Source organism: Lytechinus variegatus, chromosome 17 (genome assembly GCF_018143015.1).
Source record: "Lytechinus variegatus isolate NC3 chromosome 17, Lvar_3.0, whole genome shotgun sequence".
NCBI classification, from domain to species: domain Eukaryota; kingdom Metazoa; phylum Echinodermata; class Echinoidea; order Temnopleuroida; family Toxopneustidae; genus Lytechinus; species Lytechinus variegatus.
The window spans coordinates 5331842-5355187 of NC_054756.1; the positions used below are offsets into that span (position 1 = coordinate 5331842).

The 23346-nt window shown below is 35.1% G+C and overlaps 1 protein-coding gene across 2 annotated transcripts; it reads left to right on the top strand.

Annotated features, from left to right (window-relative positions):
• The first annotated feature begins 7007 nt into the window (after positions 1 to 7007).
• Positions 7008 to 16921, top strand: LOC121430839 (2-iminobutanoate/2-iminopropanoate deaminase-like). 2 transcript variants are annotated; one of them, XM_041628259.1, is made up of 7 exons: positions 7019 to 7100; positions 9544 to 9718; positions 12678 to 12783; positions 13925 to 13979; positions 14355 to 14423; positions 14963 to 15018; positions 16848 to 16921. In XM_041628259.1, exons 2-7 carry the CDS (start codon positions 9681 to 9683, stop codon positions 16914 to 16916), a joined length of 393 nt encoding a protein of 130 aa, XP_041484193.1. In that variant the 5' UTR covers positions 7019 to 7100; positions 9544 to 9680; the 3' UTR covers positions 16917 to 16921. The 2 variants fall into 2 exon arrangements, with proteins under 2 accessions (XP_041484191.1, XP_041484193.1); XM_041628257.1 differs by lacking the exon at positions 9544 to 9718 and having other exon boundaries at positions 7008 to 7100.
• Positions 16922 to 23346: the final 6425 nt, after the last annotated feature.

Sequence of the window (23346 nt, forward strand, 5' to 3'; positions counted from 1 at the left end):
AGCTCGGAAATCGAACTTTAATTAATTGCTTTGATTACAAATTGATTATTAAGAAGTGCTCTTTAAAAATTTTTGTTTTTGGTCTAAATATTAACATTTTCGGATTGCACTGCGCGCTCGCAAAATTTGATTTGTTTGGTGCCTATTTTTTCCTGAATTTCATATAGTTCTCAAAATATCCCAATTAAGGTAGTAAGATTGTCAAACTTATCAGCTAGCGCTGCACGCTTGCATTTTCATTGGTGAATTATGTAATATCTCAATAATAATCCTTAAAAAAAACTACTTAATATCCCATTTCAGACAGTTTATCAAAAATTTCGGCCCGCGATTTGCGCCCACATTGATGTTGAAAATTTGTTAACTCAAAAGACATGCATCTTATAATTCATAATTACAAAAATGCTTTAAATGTCCATTTTCCAGGCCATAATATTAACAGATTCCACACTCAATAGGCTTATCAGATTAATAAATAAGATATCAGAATCAAACTCTACCTTTTTTTCAAAATAGAATATCGACAAGTTTCATCTCGCACTTAGGAAGAGAAACGAGAAGTAGTCATCATTTTCATATGATGACATAATGTTCTTAGAATGTCTGGGTCCTATGTCAAAACTAAAAGTAATACAAATGAAACATATCGGTTCTTTTTTTTAACTGTGATCCGCATCTACGTCACAGTTTTCCTAGTGCTTGAAAAAATACAGAGCTTAAATTGACCCTATTTCAGATCGGAATATCAAATATTTTACGTTTTCGCTTGTTTATTTGTTTTTTAATGATAATAAAGGTATTTAGAATCCCCAGATTCTAGGTCGAAATCTTTAACACGCGCGCGCATGTTTATCCCTGTTTTTAGGTTTTAATATCACACATTTTGGCTCGTGATTTACGCTTGCACCAATAATTTTGTATTAAGGTATAGTCATTTTGTTCCTGATTAATAAAACGCCTAGAATGTCCACTTTTCTGGTTAGAATATACAGGCAGATCCAGGGGGAGCGAGGACCTCGCATTATTAGTGTAGGAAGATCTTATATTACTCATCCGTTTCATGATTTATAAAACATGAATAGATTGTCCCGTTTTAAGGTATAAATCTCGAAAAAAAAATGTGCTCACGCTTTGCGCCCGCATCAATATAGCTATCCTGTTCACGATTACAAAAATTGAATCAAGTTCTCCATTCTTTATGTAAAAAAAAATAGAAAATGTTCAGATCGCGCTTCGCGCTCGCATTTTTTGATTATTTTAATATGTAACGTCTTGATTGCTTAATTTGATAGGCCTATGAAACGTCTTGAAGTAAAAGAAGTCCTTAACAGGTACCTTTTCGATTAGATTAAAACGTATATAAATACTTTCTGCTAGCGCTTTTCGCTTGCAATATCAATGTAAGGAAGATCCCCACTTATCCTTTTCATGATTTACAAAACATGAATGAAGTGTCGCGGTCGCATCAATGGTTCGGTTATATAGCTATCCTATTATGTTTAAGTTACAAAAAAATGTTTAGAGTTTTCTATTCATTAGGTAAAAATGTAAAAAAAAATTATCCTGCGCTTCGCGCTCTTTGATTGTCAAGATAACGTCTTCATGGCTAACTGCATGCAGTCTTTAACAATGTTACATGTACCTTTTTCTATCACTTCATTTCTGCTCGCGCTTCGCATTCGTAGTAATTATTTAGTTGCATAGGCCTACACATATTTTTTAGGATAACAAACATTGCCAAGAATGTTCAAATTTTAGGAAAAATACACAAGATTCCCAAAACAAAAATAGCAGATGCAGATGATATGACAGTTTTTGCTCGTAATGCAAAATAAGTTGATAGACTCAAAGTTTTATTTGCAGATTTTGAAAAACTTTCTGGAGTATAAACCAATTACATAAAAACTAATATACTATAAAGTTAGGTTCATGTCAACATTTGGATTATTATTTCTGCTAAGGCAAAATAGTTCATTTACTTAAGATTTTAGGAGAATTTTTCACCCTTGATGAACATAAGAAAAAAAGATGTAAGTTATAAAGAAATTTTAAGCAAAATTAAAATACTTTTGAACTTTTCAAAGCTAGGGGATTTAACACTTAGGTAAGATTCAAATAAAAGTGCACATCTATTCTAAGGTCCTTTATAGAGTGTCTTACTCCTGTAAATGGGTTTATGAATCATCGGGATGAATTAACTTTTGATTTCTTATGGAAAGGGCAGAAAGACAATATTAACAGGAATACAATGTATTTAGACTATAGAAACAAATGATATTGAAAAGGTCAAGCGTAGGTTTTTTTATATGCCTGTTCACCCGTATGTAGTTGGAAGAACTAAAATAAGATAAGATTTATTGACTCTATCGACCCCCTCTCAGGGTATGAGAGTACAAACATAGAAACATTTACAAAAGGGTTACACTTCGTAATTCCGAAGGTTCTTTATTCCGAAGGTTCGTAATTCCGAAACACGTAAATTGCCTATACCTCGATGTTCGTTAATCCGAAAACGAAAAAGGGTTCGTTAATCCGAACATTTGTGGCGTTATTCCGACGGTTCGTTATTCCGAAGGTTCGATAATCCGAAAACGAAATAAGGTGCGTTGTTCCGAAGGTTCGATAATCCGAAAACGAAATAAGGTTCGTTGTTCCGAAGGTTCGTTAATCCGAAAACGAAATAAGGTTCGTTGTTCCGAAGGTTCGTTAATCCGAAAACGAAATAAGGTTCGTTGTTCCGAAGGCTCGTTAATCCGAAAACGAAATAAGGTTCGTTTTTTCCGAAGGTTCGTTAATCCGAAAACGAAATAAGATTCGTTAATCCGAAAACGAAATAAGGTTCGTTAATCCGAAAACAAAATAAGGTTCGTTAATCCGAAAAATGAAAACCGGGAAAGCAGAGTCAGAGGCAAGGGGGGGCGGGGGACACTGTTGCCGTTCAATTGTTATGAGGATGGGAAGGCAAGGGCGGCCGAACGAATTTTCGTTTGGGGGGTAAAGCCAAAAAATGAAACTCATACGTCAAAATGGACACTTTGGTGATATTTTCCCCTTAAGATTATCATCTGCTTGCAGTCATTGTGTGTTTGATAGTGATTTAGTAGAGAAAAACCTTTTTTGAAGTGATTTCTTATTATGGCAAAACGTATATTTAGGCTTTATTTTTCGGGATAGAGTGTAATGAGCGAGCGGCTTGGTAAAACAAATTCAAAGGTGAAGTTGTAAAACGTTTTTGGGGTCAATTATTCTTAAAATGGCATAATTGCGAGGTGTTGCGAGCGTGAATCACAAGCTAAAACTTTAGAGTATTTCAATAAAAAATGAAAATAAGTTTTTAAAAATCCGAGCAGATTTCTGCTGTCATTAAAAAGATGAGCATCTAACTAAAAAATTAACACGAGCGCAAAACGCAGCTTAAACATACTGACCAGAAAAGGAACCTGTTAAAGAAAGCATTTAGTGACCTCTTTAGGATGCATATTTCACCAATCGAATGAGAGTGCGAAGCGCAAACTGAAAATTTGCAATATTCCAGCCTGAAAACTTAACTTGTATACTTTAAAAAGAGTATTTTATTTCGAAAAAACACGAAAAACGGCATATTTATTTTTGAAAAAGGAACTTTCCCATTTTGGAAAATATTCATTTCCCTGTTTTTTATTTCATTTTTGGGGTGCAAGTGCCCCCTGCTTCCCTCCCGGTGGATCCAACTTTCGTCAAACAGGGGGGGGGTGCAATATTTTTTTAGCCACATTTTCCTCGATCGGCAGCTGAAAGTTAATTTTTGATTGTTTCTTTGAAAGGGTATTCCTAACAGTCAATAATTAGCTTTATACTTATAAAATAAAGTAAATATGTAATAACAAAATAAACCCTTTTTAAATAATGCGAGCGCGAGCTATATATATTTTTTTTAATATGATGGGCAATATGTTTGTGATCTTCAAAACGAGATGCCTATGTAACTAAATTTAGATAATAACTGCGAGCAAGATCGCAAACAGAAATTTTAAATATATAAGCTCTGACCTGATCTAAAGGGGACATTTAAAGAACTTTTTGCAGTTAGCCATGAAGACGATGCGTGTTTCAACCAGTGGCGGCGGAATATATTTTCCTGGCGGGGGGGGGGGGGGCAAAGCCAAAAAAGGGGCCAATAGGGGCAATTTGGTGCAAACGTATATTTTCACCATGAGATTATCATCTGTGTAAAGAGGTTGTGTGTTTTGTAGTAATTGAATTGAGCAAAAAAATAAGTGATCACTGATTGATAAATTATATATTTACGTTTCATTTCTGCGAGCGTATATAGCGAGCAAGCGGTTTGGGGGGAAAGAAATCAAATCTGAAGATGTAAAATTCGCCTTTTTGGTCAATTACTGTTAAAAGGGCATCCTTTTGAGATGTTGCGAGCGAATCACGTGCTCAAACTTTTGGAAATTTCATGTAGGACTAGAATGATAATAATGATATAGATATTATTTACCCAGGGAAGCCACTTCAGTTCTGAAAACTGTTCTCCCAGCTATTATTTTTTTTACAAGAATGCTTAGAATGTCCAGTTTTCAGGTTGGAAAATCGGAAAATTTTGGCTCACGTTTCTCGCTCGCATCAAGTATTGTTTATTGAGGAACTCATTCTATTTCTGGTTACAAAAAATATAAAATGTCCAGTTTTCAGGTGGAATATCACAAATTTTAAGCTTGCGGTTCGCGCTCTCATTATATAGTTTGTGAGATATATATTCTATTCATGAGTCACTAAATGCAGTCCTTAAAAGATTACTTAGAAGCCTGTTCCATAAAACTTTTTACCAGAGAAAATTCTGGTAAAAACTGAAAACTAAGGTAAGTCTGATTTTCGCCATTGACTTTAGCATAGGGCAAAAACTCCGGTAAAAACAACCTGAGTTTTCTCAGGTAGAAAGTTTTATGCAACGGGCCCCAGGTCAGTATATAAACAAATTACAGCTCGCCCTCGAGTTAATTCTTTAGAAAGATACACATCTTTCTCACGATTGATAAAAATGCTCAGAATGTTTAAGTTCACGTCTTGTTACATGAAATGTCTACTAGTTTGAGCTTGTGATTCGGGCTTTCAACATCTCACAAGGATCATTATTATAGTATTATTTTTATTTTTATTACCAGCAGAAGCTGTTATTAAAAATGACATCCCCTCCAATACAAATCCTTTTATCTAGAGGTTACTCGCACGCGACCAACACACTTGATCCCCTGCATCTTTAAACCATTTGCTTAGGCAGCAATTGCTCAGATAAAATCGAAATTAGCCTATGCTTGATCAGGGCGCCTATTCTTAATGAAATACATGCTTTTGGCCACAACACATGCATGTATCATCGATCGTCATTGCATAATATCGTGTAATCTTGTAATGACAACACCGTTTTGTTACCAAAATGAATAATTTTTCATTTTCGGAAATACGAACCTTATTTAATTTTCGGATTAACGAACCTTATTTCGTTTTCGGATTAACGAACCTTCGGAATTACGAACCTTATTTAATTTTCGGATTAACGAACCTTCGGAATTACGAACCTTATTTCGTTTTCGGATTAACGAACCTTATTTCGTTTTCGGATTAACGAACCTTATTTCGTTTTCGGATTGACGAACCTTCGGAATTACGAACCTCATTTTGTTTTCGGATTAACGAACCTTCGGAATTACGAACCTTATTTCGTTTTCGGATTAACGAACCTTCGGAATTACGAACCTTATTTCGTTTCAACCACTGATCTCTATAAAAAAAATTTTTATAGAGATCAGTGGTTTCAACGGATTGACGAACCTTCGGAATTACGAACCTTCGGAATTACGAACCTTCGGAAATACGAACCTTCGGAATTACGAAGCTTCGGAATTACGAATGTATGCGTACAAGGTTATACAAACATAATAAATGTGAACATGATAGTATATAAACAAATATTCAGCCTATATAGAATACAGAGTAAATACAACATGTAATGTACATGAATGATATAACACAGAGCAAAGAGTTTAATATGGATTGTATACATTAAATAAACAAAAACTAGTATCATACTTGAGCTACATTATTTTTTAATTGTATATTTTTATTTCCTTTTGATCTTATTTTTTTTATTTTTCTTTGATTTTATTTTTGTTTGTATATTTTAAAACGTTTTACAAGACTAGCCTGTCTGGCCGTTTGATTATCCTACCGCTACGGGTGCGTATTACTTTTGTTATTAGGCACAGCGACCTCAATATTTGACTTGGGACTGGAGGCTGGTTGAATTGCAACATGATAGTTCTGGTCAATTTTGCTATTCTTTTTTCAAAGAGAAGAAAAGAAATTGGCAACAAAGAGAGGGACTCTTACAAAGCATCATTCGAAATGTTTCGTTTATCGTTCACCGGATATAGGGGCCGGATGGGGTGTCTTAAGGAGTGTCGGGGGGGGGGGTGGTATAGGGTCGGGCTGAAATTGAAATGAGGATATGAAATATCTGAATAAAGAGGCCGAGGTGATGGGGTTTTTATCTAAAAGGAAAAAATGTCTATGGCTTCAATTCGTTTATAATTAGGTTTTACTAATTATTTATTTTTGTGTTTTTGGAAAATCTCCTTTTTATGTTCTATTATAATAGAACATAAAAAGGAGATTGATACTCGAAAAAAATGAGAAAATGAGTAATGATAATTAGTTAATTGCAGAAGTTTACTATTAATTAAAGTTTTCGGTATCATAGGCCTATTCATAATTATGTATTGGATTAACTTGTGTTTTATTGCAACACTTCGGGAAATATGTATAGTTTTAAATTTACGAGTTGACAAGGTTAATTTGTAAAGAGATTCATTAATTTCATGACTTTCATGACTTCAGACTTTCATTAATTATGCATAATTTTGTAAACGAATAATATTGAAGTTCTGCATGGATATGGCCAAAGAGTTCTGTTGGAGCATGCGCCTTACTGAATTCAGAGCTACTGTTACGCAATCCTAGCCCCGCCCCCACTCTTTGATATCTTTCAAGATGGCAGGAATAGTCAGGAAAATTGTGAAAGTTTCAACTGCTCCTTCAGCTATTGGCCCTTATAGGTATTGTGTACATCTTCCCTTGGATTCAGTTAATAATTAATTAATGACCTGATTTGAAAATTAGCGCTTTTATAATTATTCGCATAATATAATATTATAATAAACGTGGACAGGTCTGAAGTCAGTGAAGACGGGGTTGCCGGCGTACGACTACGATCTGAGGGACTCGCTTGGCCTGGCCGGCCTGGTCTGGCCGCCTCGGTGGCGGCTGAGGTGAACTTTGGCTCTGCTGGACAGTGCCGCGCCGTCACGTCTAATCTAACTTCTTCGAAGTCTAACAAAGCATTCGTGCGTGTGCATCATCAAATTGAAGCAAATGAGCAACATCTTTTCTAGGCTAGATAGTTCTTAATTGATCTCATTGGGTTGCAGAAACAGCAATTTGTTACCTGAATCTGGCACCCAAAACGGTTGGGTAGGATAAGAAAAAAGACAAAACATCATTTCTATCGTTATTCTTAATCTTCAATATGGCAAGCCAAGTCTGCGCAGTCCCATTGTCTGCGCTCCCGCGTATCTGTGTGATTCTAGTAAAAGAAGATACGCAACGAGCACAATTTTTACACATGCAATACATAACATAGTCATAGACAAATCTAGCTGACTCAAAATGATGGGAAAATAACGAATTTTAGTGCATTCCGTGTGATGGCCTCAAAATGCAGCCTTTCTCATCAAAATCCCTGAATCGTGTGCAAAGTGAATGAGTGCGCAGGTTTGGGGTACCATTTTTTTTTCAATCTGGAAATGACATCCCAATGTTTTTTCAAGAAAATCTTATATTTTCTTTCATTTTTTTAATGAGAAATTTTGTAAGCTTACTCAAAATAATATAAGGAACATCATTAACTGACATGACTGAAAGATTTTGTGAAATAAGAAGAAATTCATGTTAAATCTTAACTCAAATTGTTAGGTGCGCAGACTTGGGGCCCACCATCATAACTATTTTTTATCGCAGGTCTGCCCATGCAGCCATGGCACACAACTGCGCGATTCTAGTAAAACTAGAAATACGTAAAGAACGCAGACTTTACTTTAGTTTTACACATGCAATACATAGATATTCTTTTAGAAAAACAGACTTAAAATGCATTATGGAAAAATATTTTTGGGGCATTTCATGTGATGGCCTCAGAATGCAGACTTTCTCATCAAAATCCCCGAATAACGTGCAAAGTGAATGGGTGGGCAGACATGCACCCTGGGGTACCATTTCATTTTTCAATCTTAGAAATACTGTCTGAGGTTTTATCCTATGTTTCTTTCATATTTTAATGTGATATTTGAGATGTGTACTAAAAATAAAATAAGGAACATTATTAATTGAAAGATTTTGTGAAAAAAAAAGGAAATTCATGTTAAATCTTCATGCATATCGTTAGGTGCGTAGACTTGGAGACCACCATCATACCGGTGCTAAGAAGAATTAATAATTCTTTCTCCAGACCACTCATTCAATGAACCAGGTTATGATATGCTTGATTTTCAGTTTTCATTACAGCTATTCATCATATAACTTGGCTCTATGTGAATTAAATTTTTTAATTTTTTTTTCCTAATTAAAAATAGAGATTGAAAAAGGAAAATTTTCTTGGCATACTTTCCACCAATAAAGATGGCGTACACAAAAAATATGCCAAAAATTCAAGTTTTTGAGTGCTCTGGTGAATACAAAAATTATTCCCAAGTTACTAATGAAAATTAAATTGGCATAGTGGCCCAACAATCCATTGTTCATTGATTGTTTCATCACAGAGTTGCCAATTTCAAAGACCGGTCATGCGGGAGATTTTTTTTTCTGTGACTTGCCGGAGATCGCAGGATTTGTGTATCAGTGGCTTTGCCTGGCTTTGGGATAGGCCTCGACATGCGTGAGAAAGATTCTAGATTTCAACCAGGGCAGACTCTGGTCTGCTGGGCAAACCCTTCACTCGAAATAAGGGTCTGAATGTGCAGCCTACTCATGCCTTTTGTACTGAAGGCTCTCTCTATGTGCTAGTCTTTGCGTGGAGGCACACTTGTTGATCAAAGTTCCAATGAGGGTCTGTGCCTGCAGACTAGGCAGGGTCAGGGATGAGCATGACCACAATCATAATGGCATGCATAATGCATGAGATTTGGCATGTCTGCATCTTCATGTCATCAATTATTCAAAACATTACCATTACTATCTGGTTGTGTGTTGTGTCACCCACTTGCAACATATCTTAACGAGGTATTCTGTACTTATCTCATAAAACAGCTACATGTATTTTTAAGCAGGGTGTCTGGCTCTACGTACTACTAAATGTACATGTGTGTTAGAGAGAGGGATAGGAAATTGACTAACTCGAAAAACAGTACATTCTGACTAACTTGTCTTGAATTATATCATCTGCTTCACTGAAGTGTGCAATTACTTCTGAGAGATTCCTTGTCTTTTCTTGTCAATATCTCGTAGGAACCTGCAATTTTAAGACAAGGTCAAGGAATAGGTTGGAACTGCTGGTTAGTGATCAGCATACTCGTTACCGTACTCAGAACTGGCCTTTCTATTATACCCTGATCTGAAATTATCTCTCGAGGGAGGCATTTACAATGAGTTCACTCAACGCAAATATGAAAATCCCTATCAGGTACTGCAGTACTTAATAGACCAGTTCGTAGTTACTTAAAGGACAATTTTGGTCAAATGACCTTTCATTTCTTCATTATGATAGGCAGATTTCAAAGCAAGATATTACGTAAGCTTGCCTTACATAGCAGGATGAAGAAATTGAATAGACCAGGTGACTAGAATAGCACACCAATGAACACTTTATCAAGGTATCTGTTGCGTTCCTAGTTCGGATGCATATCATACATGTAGCTTGTTGCACAATGTACTTGGCAAAGTGTGAAGTACCAGTCGTTCGTGGACGCATTTTTTTTTTTTGTGGATGTAAATGAAAACCACAATTAAAAAGAATATATGAATAATCAAGATATCAAAGTTGGTGCTTATCTCATTAGATTTTAAACCACCATGTCACTTTAGTACAAATGACCTTCCTCTGATCATGCGTAGAATCTTTTGATCATGCGCAGAAAGGAACTACGAACTGGCTTATTGGAATGCCTTAATGTATCATACTTGTAACCAGACACAATGCACATGTAAGACATTGTAAGTTAGCTATGATTGTCATCAAGTCTTTAGGGCAATGCATGTCATTTTTTAGGCATTTTTTCATCAGGGCTACGCTGATACTGCAATATGCATGTACCTGTATGGGGAGAAAAAGCCAATCAATTGCAGTGTTCTTGTTTGGTTGGTTGTTTTAATTGTTGTCTATTGTCGCAGTTTAGAAGCCATTGTATCTTTTTTACTTGAGGTTGAAATAATTGGGGAACATTTGAGTAATCACGAAGTCCTGGATAAATTGTCTAAGTACTGCATTCTATCAGTGATATTTTAATATTTCTTTCAAAGGGCTCAAGCACTTTCCGGTGCATGTATTTTGCAAATTTTGGGGTTTGCCTATCACAACTCTAGGCAAGGACTATATCCTGACATTTTCAGACTATTCCGTGCGTAAGAATACAGTAGGTTTTATATGTAAAAAACAAAAACATCAAGCTATATTATATATTTTACATGGATGCCCTGATCAAAAGACAATTTAATTTTGATCAGGCAACCATAGGATCACCAAAGTTTATCCTTTATCCCTAAAAGACCAGGGGCGACATTTTTCGCGATTAATCCGCTGCGCAAATTTTTTTGGCCGTGCTGCATGCTGATGTTTTACTTTCAAGTCTTTTGGCGGATTCCACCCCCCCCCCCCCCCCCCCCGCCTCGGCTGTGAGATTGGTCCAAATAACCCGGGTCTTTTAGGTTTACAAGTAGTGTACTATTTTCGGTCTGTATCCTTCACATCATTACTGTTTCAGGGCATGTTTACATTCATATCATTTTGGGCGATTTACCAGATCTAAAGATGGGCTTCATAATTCAATCAGAAATTGTATTTATGTTTCAAAGTTCATTTTTTTGTGTTCATCCAGTGGCAGTATGGGGGCATCTTGTTAAGCTAGGGCCCCTTATCTTCAAAATTATGGGGCAGTCTATCAGGAGCCTGCATTTCAAAGAGTTGCGATTGATCCAATCAATCGCAACTATGGAATGCCAGGAAAGTCAACATATATGAAATGCATGTTTGTTAAAAAAAATTCTTGATATGGATGTATAATATACATAAATTCATTTCTTGACAATTTTGTGTGTTCTCCTTTGTTTACAAAGGACATTTTGCGCATTTCCTGTAGAAAAATTATGTCACCGATGGATTATTATGATTGACTGGATTAATCGTAACTCTTTGTAAGATGGGGCCCAAAAAGGTGATAAGATATTTCTCTCTATTGAATGACACTAGCTCTCTTTTTTTATAATAGTTTAACCCTATCTAGGCCAGGGGGGGCCTTGGAGGCCCCCCCTCAACGAATCGCGCGATATTTTTGCCGTGCAAAATTTTTTGACCGCGCCGCTTGCTGACTTTTTACTTACGAGTCTTGCGCAACTTTTGAGACAAATTTTGCGTCACCCGGGTACGTGGTTCCGAAATTACGCAACATTATGGAAGTGCATGTCAGACCGAAAATTGCTCAAAAACATGATTTCGTGTACAAAGTCAATGCAAATTGTGTTTTCAACCAAAATTCATAAATGTATGATTATTTTTGCTAGTCTAAATGTATTAATTTTATGCTTTTTATGATCACAGAAGAGTCCCCAACAAATTTCATTGAAAAAACAATGAAAAACGAAAGGTCCAAAAAACAAAGAAATACATAAGAAATTGCAAAAAACAATAAAATACATAAGAAAATGATTTGATATCACAATTTTTTTCATGTACACTTGCTAAGGACACCACAAATAGTTTCTATACCAAAAATTGGTACATTTGGAGCTTTATTTAGGGAGTTAGAGGAAAAAGTATGATTTCGCATGCTAATTACGCATAAATTAGCATAAACACTTAATAGCGATTTGCATGAAATAAATTACTATACAATCTTGTAGATTATGTCCCAGGCAACCCGCGTGCCAAATTTCGGCACAATCGCGCGGTCGATGGCCGAGATCCCCCCCCCCCCCCCCCCCCCGGCTATAGGAACTCCCAAAATACCCCGGCCTACAATGTAGATAGAGTTAAGGGGTCTTCTACTTTTCTTTTTCCTCCCTTTGATTTCTTCCTTTTTTTCTTCATAATAAGATGCATTACCCTATGTAGCAGTGGGCATGGGCTCTCCCATGAACATGTTGCTCTCCCATGAACATGTTGCTCAGGGGAGTCAGTGCTTCAAGACTTTTTGAAGGGTTTTATAAGCGATTTTCACAGACAGGTGTTATAAGCTACTGTAAATCCTTGCATCTGATTGGCGGAGAGCAAATTAGACAGCGAAAATCACTGACAAATCTCATCATGAAATGCTCCTCATGTTTTATCAAATGACCACCAAGCTACCAATTGAATGCAGATACTTTTGTACACTTTGTCTTTTTTAGATTTTCTGTTTACCAAATTGATTTGTTTTTTTACATTCCAGCCAAGCAGTGATAGCTGGGAACACAATGTATCTATCTGGACAGATTGGTCTCATTCCAGACAGTAAGAAAATGATTGAAGGAGGAATCGAAGCAGAGACTGAACAGGTATTACGACTCTTGTTTTATTATTTATTTACCGTATTTATTTCTGTGGGGAAGAGGGCGGAAGAAGTTTTTTTTTTCATCTGCCCTCACATACTGTACATGTATATCCAAGGCAAATGGCATGAGAAGATTGTGACAAGACAGTGGGGACTAATGGTATGGGTAATGGTTTATTGAAAATTCATTTGCAACTAAAGGCTGAATTGCAGGATATCTTACAAAACATGTACAAGAATATATGATGATCAATTGCATAATTCACAAAGCTTCGTAAATTGAAATATTCAAAATCCCCCAATGTCTCCTGTATACTGTCATTGTTGAAGTGGTTTACGGTACACCATATGTGTGTTAAAAGTTCCTGAAGGGACTGAGATAAGAAAAGTTGATCAGGCAGGTTGACTCTGTCTTGGGGAGTGAAGGACAACCAACTTGCCTGAAGTGTCGAGTCTACTCTCCTGCAACTACTCCACTCGCCGACTCAAGCCAGCCTTCTCACCTACTCAATCCCTCAAGCCTGCGTAATACTCGGCTTTCGCTCCTTCTGGTTACAATCCTTTTGAGGACCACGCCCATTTCGAAGAGAATACTAAATTTTCCAACCTTCACTTTCTTGCCTTGCCATCTCGACTCCATTTCCATCCACTTATCTCGGTCCCTCCTGGACTGGGTACACATGGTGTACCACCATGCAAATCTTCAAACATCATCTGATACCAGAATTTGTTCCGCAATTAGCATGCCAATATGAGTTCTTGACTTGTTAATACAGTGTAGTTTTGTGCAAAATATTTGAAAACGATTGAGTTGTCCTTTTTTTGTATCGTAGTAAATGGAGGGGTAATTATTAGTATTGAACAGGATATTAAGCAGGATATTGAAATCCCTGTAAAAACATGTAGAGAAAACATGAAATATGTTCTCATTCTGCAGTGTACAATATGCTATAAATGTTTGTACATGCATTTAATATTGAGAGACTTTTTCCAGGATGTTATACATGTATGTTTCATATGTTCTTGATATTTTTTTATTGAAATTTGTTGAAAATACTACATGTATATCATAATATTCTGTGCACAAACCAGTTTTGATAGGGGTATATACAATAATACTATTTACTGTTTGTCTTTATTTTCAGGCTCTGAAGAATATGGGAGAAGTGCTCAAAAGCCAAGGACTCTCCTACAATAATGGTATGTATTTTCAAATTAAAGTTATTATTATAGAACCCCCTCTCCAAAATAAGATATGCGAGAGCAATGTTGTTATAGGATACAGTCAGTATGCTCGATAGATAAATCAGGATTTTGGAACCCAAAAAAAGTTTGCAGAAATATAGTAAAGTTTCATGATCTGTATTACAGCTTGGCCCATGATACATAAACTGAAATAAAAAAAACCCTTACATAATTCCCCACTCCCCCCCCGTCCATTTCGACAGGGCCCCAAGGTAAGGGTAATAAAATTGTCATCACTCTTTCATTTCCCCCATCTCTTTGTCGACATATGTTTTTCAATGTTTTTCTACAAGGCTACATATTGGTAAAACTTCATTTTTGTTTTTTCAGTTGTAAAGACGACAGTTCTTATGGCTGACCTGAATGATTTTCAGAAGATGAATGCCATTTATGCTAAATGTAAGTAATCGCAAATTATTATACATGCACATACCAGGCTCAAATTAACTTGAGGCTACCCAAGGCCATGGTCCCCGATGCCCCCAAAATGGCCTTGATGCCCTGACAAATAACTTTTTTACCCAAGGCCGTGGTGCCCGGTAGTAATCCAGTGCATGTGTACCAGTGAAAAGCACATTTTTCTATTCATGCCCTTTTTAGATACTTGGATGGTCCTAAGGTGAGCAGTACATTCCCTTTAAGTGCCCTATGAAAAGAAAAATTGTCCTTTTACAGCTTAATGCAACCCCTTTGCATAAGTGCTTGAAACAGCGCATGGCTAGTTGAAAGTTATATCTACAATTTCTTATTTATTGCACCATCAAGAAAATGTGAATTGTTAGTTTCATTGCAGTTAAAGTTCGTAAAGAGAGTTCGCATTTTGCCATTGATATTGATGTAGGTGTCTAGGTTTAGGACCCCTTATCATACATGTAAGTGACTCTCAGAATATTGCATTTGTTTTGGAGATGGTTTTTCCTATTTTCTTCCCTTGATAGATTTTCCAAAAAACTTTCCTGCCAGGGCCGCATATCAAGTAGCACGGATCCCATTGGTAAGTAATGACTAGTTAAACAGCCAATTGATCAAATTTTGTCATTTATTTGCAAATGATTTATTTAGTTTTAAAGGTCAAGTCCACCTCAGAAAAATGTTGATTTGAATCAATAGAGAAAATTCAGAAAAGCATAATGCAGAAAATTTCATCAAAATCGGATGTAAAATAAGAAAGTTACATGACATTTTAAAGTTTCGCTTACGGTATTTATCACATGATAGTTATATGCATAATTTAGTCACATGCAAATGAGAGAATTGATGATGTCCCTCACTATTTCTTTTGTTTTTTATTGTATTATTTGAATTATACAATATTTCAATTTTTACAGATTTGAAAATAAAGACCAACTTGAGTGAAACATAAAATGTTCAACAATGGTAATTCCATGTGCTCAGGGTGAAATAAAACTTTGTTTCACAAGACAATGAGGAGAAAATTAGAATATTTCCTATAATAAAATACAAAATAAATAGTGAGTGATGTCATCAGTTCCCTCATTTGCATACTGACCAGGATGTGAATATAACCATTTCGTGAAATTAAGCGAAACTTAAAATGTCATAACTTTCTTATTTTACATGTACATCCGATTTTGATGAAATTTTCTGTGTTATGCTAGTTGGATTTTTTCTCTTTTTATTCAAATCCACTTTTTGTTGGGGTGGACTTGTCCTGTAATAGATAGAGTTAGGTATTTGAAGGAGGTAAAGGTTATAGTAGTTCATATTCAATCAATTGTTTATTTTATTTTCACTGAAACATAATACAAAGTAATATGAACCAGATACAAATTAACAAGTTAGAAATGTAAAGACAAGCAGTATAAAATACAACTACAAATTGAATGGGGGGGGGGTCCACTAAAAGTGAAAGTATGGATCCCCCTTGAAAATATTTGCAGTCTTAGGTGACGCTGAATTTCTTGAGCATTTCTTGATTTCTCCAGTTTACCAGTCTCTGTCAAAATAATCAAACAACTGATTTTCCTTCTATAAACATACAATGAAATATTTTCTCAAAGTGAAATTAAGTTATCTTTTAATGAGTTTGTATTTGGCCTACCAGGTGGAAATTTTTAGTCTTTTAATTGTTATGCTTCATCTGCTAATTATTATATATTTTCAACTTGATGTGTAGAAGTTTATTTGTTATTTTCATCATTAAAAAAATATATCAGAACAGACTATGAAACGCAACACAATAAGTTTATTGTATTTCTTGATGGATCAAGGCACTTCAAGCTTATTCAAATTGTTGAATTTGTTACATGTATATGTAATTTATATATGTGCTTGATTATATACCTGCCAACCCAAAAGTAACAATACCGGCAAGTCGACCAAAATGAATATTGCGATTTATATTGAGTTAAAATTAATATGTTAAAATTGACCAACAATAAACATTACAAGTACTTGTTTGAATGCAGAGGAAATTCAGCAGGAGCTTAACAAATAAGGAGAAAGCAAGGTTTGAAGTTTGGGGTTCACTCAAGCATGAGAATGCATACTAATCTCGGTGAAACTTCCAAGCAGTCCGAAAAAGTAGTGTCCAAGAAACTCTTGTATCTTTCTTTTATCCAACTTCACGACTTCAAATTTTCACAGTATGAAGAAGAATTGCTCTTTCAGATTATATCTTAATTTTTGGAGCCTAAATGACGATTTTGTCTATTTACAGAGAACCTTGCCTGGCAACCTTTTTGGTAATTTTGGGGTGGTACATGTAGGTCACATATGTTATGTAGATAGATTTTTAATGAAGACCCTTTAAAAAAAAGATTCTCATTTGGAATTGCCCTTTGAATTTCCCCTTTCTTGTAGGATGGTCGAGTAGAGATTGAAGCAGTGGCAGTTCTTGGTCATATTGTGGATGATGTGAGTCACCTGTGAATTAACGTCACCTATAAAAATGCATTAAATTTGTTTTAATCACGCCGTATCATGCCTGTAAATTGTATCAAATCCTCCGCAGGGACATTATCTATATATTTTGAATGAAATATACATGTACACCACCAGATTGTATTAGATTGTTCTTTCTTTGAATATATCAGTATTTAATCAATCAATTATTATTGAATTATTATTATAAGTAATTAAGCATTCAATGTTTTTCAGGTCTACATGTACATACTGAAATATAATGGAGCTCCTGTGGATTTCATTAGTCAGGGATGCATTGCAAAAAACAGCATTCTTTATCATATTCATTTTATGCCCTTTGGTGTCCATCTTTAAAATGAAATACAACACATTTTTGTCATTGAATTCCTAGACTTATTTCTGGCTCTCTCTCCCATCTGGTTTAGGTTTTTGTGCAGGTTTTTATCCATGAATTAAAGTACAATATTTTCCACAAATTACAATAAGTAGTGCATGTGTAAACATTGTGAGTTTCAGAATGATATACATATATGTATCTGTAGTTTCTTTTATCGCTAGTCTTCCACTAATACATAGCGTTTTCACTGCCTTTATTTGTGTTATATGTGGGAGATGACGATGTGTGTGGGGTTAACACTTGCAAATTAGTTTCATAAGAAATATTTTGATCTGTGGGTAGTCAAAAAATTTGAGGAATTCCCCCCTCTTATCTTGATCTTTGTTTAACCGGGTGTTGCAAGAAAAAAAAAATTGCAATAAATCTCAAATTTTGTATGCAAATATACAACTGATAGATCAATGCAGTGCTTCCACTCTTCCCGAAATCCAGGAATTTCCGGGAAGTTTTGCCATTTTCCATGATCATTTTCAGGAAGTGAGAAATTCCGGGAAGTTATCATTTCTATGAATGATATTATTTTCTGAATATTTACGTCAATCTATCTCAAAATTGGATCTTTGTAATGAAAATGTCAAAATTTTTGCTCACTTGCTTTGCCCGCTCGCAAATTCTTTTACCTGATACGTCTTTGGTCACATTTCGCCCCTCAAAATTTTTGGCTCATCACAGGACTTGGCCCTATATTTCTTCTTTTTTTTTGTGTGTGTATAGAAGAGAAGTATAACATCTAATGTGAAAGACTGAGATAATTCTAGGATATTTTTTAAAATTCCAGGAACTTTCGGAGTAAACTCCAGGAGGTTTCGTTTTGAAAAGTGGAAGCACTGGATCAATGTTAACTAAAGCAAATAAATTCATACTTGTTGATGCTAAGAGTAGACCATCTATCACTTGGAAATTTCCAATGAAATACATGACTTACAATTGATGTTTGGAGCTAAACTTGATTTGCAATCAATTGCAAGTTCTTGCAACACCCCATTAGTGACAACTTCCTATGGTGCAAACAGTACTGAGCATCTGATGATAGGGCAGCTTGTACTCGGTCACATTTACTCTACGGTGGCCGTATTGCGAGTGGAAGACGGCTATGTTATTCATTTTTATTCAAACCACCTATATGAAGCTGGTACAAAAAAGTTAAAACGGCTGTTTTTTGACTCGCCGTACAGCAGCCGTAGAGCAAATGTGACCGAGTCACCGAGATACCAACGATGATTTTAGTATCTTCAAAATGTGCAAATAATCTAGTCAGCAATCACTGGGTTTTAATGTGTTCAGTTCATAATTTTTGTTTCTTTATTGAAACAAATTGAGACATTCACTTCCATGTAGTAATTTGATGGAATGAATGTGTAGTCATAGACTCGTATTAGATAATGACAGATTTCCATGGGAGATATTTGATAACAATGTTCATGTATTTTATGAGTCACATTTGGTCCTTTGCCCTTCTTGATTAATTTTCTATAGGCTTTGTTCATTGTAGACAAACATTTCCTGTAGTCAGTTTGTAAAAATAGCTATTACAATGACTAGCTATAAGGGTCAGTTGTATGCTTCTATAGATTCAGTCATATTTGAAAATTATTTTAATAGTCAGACTTGACTACTTAAACTAGTCATATCTGAGTTGAATGAAGGAGGTGTGCTACTAATTATTTAGTCATTTTCAAAAACTATTTTAGTCACATTTGGCTGCTAACCCATTTTTTTCTGACTAGAATATACATTTCAATCATGTTATGACTAGAATACAGAAGGATAGAACCTACACATTAACCTTATGTCTATCTCTTACACGAATTGGCCCTAAATCTAGTCATGCTAGATGGTTTGATTTTAGATGGAAGTTTCCTGTATGCTGCAAAATGATGTCAGTGTGAACAATTCTAATTTTATGGGCATTTTAGATCTCAACTAATTGATGGTTAAAACTACAGTATACTATGGATATGCTGAGATTGTTTTATTGGCATTTTATTCCGGGCTTTTTATACTTATTCTCTGACAAATAGCTATTTTTTTCAAATATATAAATTCATATTTGCGTCTGGATAATCGTTTCTTTTATTAAATCATGTATGAAATGTCGTTCATTCTACAAATTGTTATATTTGTTTATTCTTGAAGTTATCTATGGAATTTGAAGTGGAATGCAATTTTGTGTATATAGATATATATTATATATATATTATGTATATATATATATTATATATTATATATATATATATATATATATATATATATACCTATATATATATATATATATATACACACACTAAATTAGACTATGAGCTTTCTTGTATTCCTGAGGAAGACATGTATTTAAGGTCGAAAATTTGGACTTCAAAATAAACTCAGTTGGAACTAAGTACAATGCATTTCCACTTTGCCTCATTAATATATTTATATATATATATATTGTGTTTGTTGTGCTTGTTTTGCTCGTTTTTTATGCAAATTGTTGACTCACTAAGAGATGTTTTAAGTAGCATTAAGGGCCGACTTAAATCTCCCATCACACTTATTCCGAATCAAGCAGAATTGGCCGGATTGAAAGGAATATTGTTTGACCACCAGTTGGTCATTTAAATCTACTTCGAAAACTGTTCGAAATTACCCCTCGAATGTTTTGAACATGACCAAAACCTTCGAGACGGCCAAAAGAAATGACAAAAATATTTCGAATGCACTCAGAATGCAGTCAGAATATTTAGAATGCGCCGAGAATGTCCAAGAATGTAGCACGAATTATCAATCTGACTCCATTGCGGTTCATTTTGACTAGTGTATGATTCACCTGGTCAATTTACTGAATTTCAACTCCAGTTTGGTGAATAGATAAGTTCCTCAAAAAAATTCTAGATTTTTTTAATATTTGTTTCATTCCATCTTCTGCTTGATTCCTGCTGATTCCGAATAAGTGTGATCGGGGCTTTACAGAATCATTATATACATGTAAGTGTTGTAAGCCTTAAAATCCATTTTAGGATTGTACGTGCGTTTTGAACCCGGGGGGCCACTTACATTGACGAGTGGATACCATGCGCGGCCAAAAAAACACGTAAAAAGGATGTCCTTTTCACGATAGGGCACGTTACGTACGTAACGTGATAAGGGTGTCAAAAACACAAAAATAATGAAAAAAGGGTATCTATTTCGCTAGGAAAATTACGTGTTTAGGGTCGAATTTGCGGGGATGATAAAACAAAAAATGTTTTATAAAGGATGTCCTTTTTGCCCCAACACTACGTGTTTAGAGTCCTATTTGCGCGAGGTGTAGAAGGTGGGGTCTTACTAAACCAAATAAGGTAAAGCCGACGACCGAAGGACCCGTAACAATAAAACATTCCTGTACTTGTTTAGGGGTTCATTTCTGGGAATATTTGCCAAGAGTATCGTTTTGTTTCCAATACTTGTTAAGGGTAGGGTTTCACACGCCAATACTTGTTAAGGGGTGCATTTTCAGAATATGAAAATTACGTGTTTAGGGTGCTTTTCGAGACCCCATGGTCGCGCATGGTATCCACTCGTGAATGGAAGTGCCCCCCCCCCTGGGGTTTTGAACTGCTTGAGCCATCCCATCGAGTGGTAGCGTCGGGTCGGGCATTCGCGTATACACGACCATTCGAGAAATTCGCTAAAATTTTCACAAAACATTGGGTAAACCGAAACTGACGTTTTGGTAATTGACACGCCGCCATGAATATTCATTAGGTAGGCTGACGATGTCACACCCCCACTTTCCCTTTTATTTTTATACATGTGTATATAATACGTCTCCCTTTATAGTTGCAGCAGGAAATGCGTTCCGTCAGTTGTCAATCAATTTTTTGAATTTGAATAAACACAATATTTAAAAATGAGATTTAAAAGAACACGTGGGGATCTGACATCAGTTTGCTCATTAATTATTCATGAAAGCATGCATACAATATCGTTTCACCGAAGAAAAAATGCAAATTTTGCAAGCTTTGTCATTACTTGTCCGATTTTGATCAAGTTTTTTAGTGTTCTGTTCTGATTTTTCTTAACGATCTATTTCAATCATAGGCCCTATTATTTCTAAGGCTGGAGTATCCCTTTAACAGCTCGTGAAGACTAGACAGATAAGCTGGAGCAAATCAGATAAAATCCATACTTCATTAATAAAAACACATTTACCAATAATTGGGGTATACTTAAAAAAGTGTCAATGATATATTTTCAAATACAGACAACATGAACCACATTCAAATAAGAATGTATGCATCTTTGTGCCGTTCTGATTTTTTTTTTAAATTGATCATTTCGATGAAACATGTGCATAATCTGAATTACATACATCATACAAAATCACATGACAATTAGCAACAGAGCGAAAGCATACCAGACCATGAGTTAATTACAAAATTTACAGAATATAACATTCAAAGAATTTCAAACTTGGGCAAATACCGAGTCTAAAAAATACAGAAGATAACATAAAAAAGAGTATGCAAATAAGAGATCGAATCAAATAAAACTGAATGAGTATACCAAAAGAACCATGCACCTTCCAATGTATCTTGGATCTTCTTCCAACCGCTGCCTCTCTCTGAATTTCAAATATTAGATATCCTAGCGCCCTCTCCCGTCTATGCATCTTTAAAACAAATACTGCCATATTTTTCACACATTCCATGAAAAAGTATTTGGCCAGTAATTAAAGATCCCTCTACAAGAACTTATCGACAATCTGAACAATTTTTGTTCTTTTCATTTTCGTTTTACTTATATCAGAAGGGATGTAGGGGCTTCATGCGTCCTATTCAGAACGAATTTTTTTTTATGATTGTCTCATCTTCGAAATTTTCTTCTGGCCAAAGATTGAATAATTTCGTTCACGGACTCTATATCCAGAAAGTCGTTCAATTATACCTTCTATGTGACGAAGAATGAGTAACCTGGGGACCGTTTCATCAATATTTTTGTCTGACAAATTGGCAGATCTGACATCTTTCCTTGATTCTGATTGGCTGAGAGGCTCTGTTACTGAAGTAACTGTCGGATGAAATGGGACTTGTCGGATAAAACGTCCGACAAGTCCTTTCATGAAACGCTCCCCTGATTAAGAAACGGAAAATTCGTGAAAGTTTTATCAAATCTCGATCGAGATCATTTTGAATTTTATCTGGCTGTAACATTTGTTCTATTGTATATTAAGTTTGTTTGACTATTTATTTGAAAGAAATAGTTAGGCCTAAGTTTATTTGTTCACTGCTTTGAAATTTGTGTACGTTACAATTCCAAATTTTTGAAAACAGAACACTTGTGGAAAAGGTAAAACATATATGCGCGCGCGCGCGCACACACACACACATGCACAATCATTTTATCCGATATACATCACAGTTTTATCATACCAAATAATGCTTGGCTGAATAATTATATGCATACTTGTGATATGCAATGATGAATAAATGGTGCTTATTTATGTAATGAATAGAGAAAAGGGGAAACTTGGGTAATTGAAAAAAAAGATATACGATTGCAGAGACAAAGTGAGATGCATGTAAGAACAAATAGAAACGAGCATAAAAACAATAAAATACAATGAAATAAACTAAGATTGGTCCATCTCCTTCAGGTAAATGATTTAAAAATCAGTATAGTAAGGGTCTTTTGAAATATAATTGGCCATCATTAAAAAGTCTCTGCAATTCTCATTTATTTTCTTCCATTTCACAAATTTCTAGACCTTTCGTCAACATAAATTCATACAAACATAAAAACATTCACAATTTTATGAAGATCGGATACTACAAGTCAACATAATATGATTTGAATAAGATGGGGAAAATTGATTCAAATAAACATATTTTCTTCCATTTCTAAATTGTTTACACTTTCCTAAACATAAATTCAATAAAAATATAAACATTCACAAATTTATGAAAATCTGATGAAAAATAAAGAAGTTGCGGCATTTTGTAACGAGTACTGACTTTATGAGTAGGATAGAGTACGTCATCCTTGAAGGAACTCTTTTTTTTCTACAAGCGTGGCATTTTA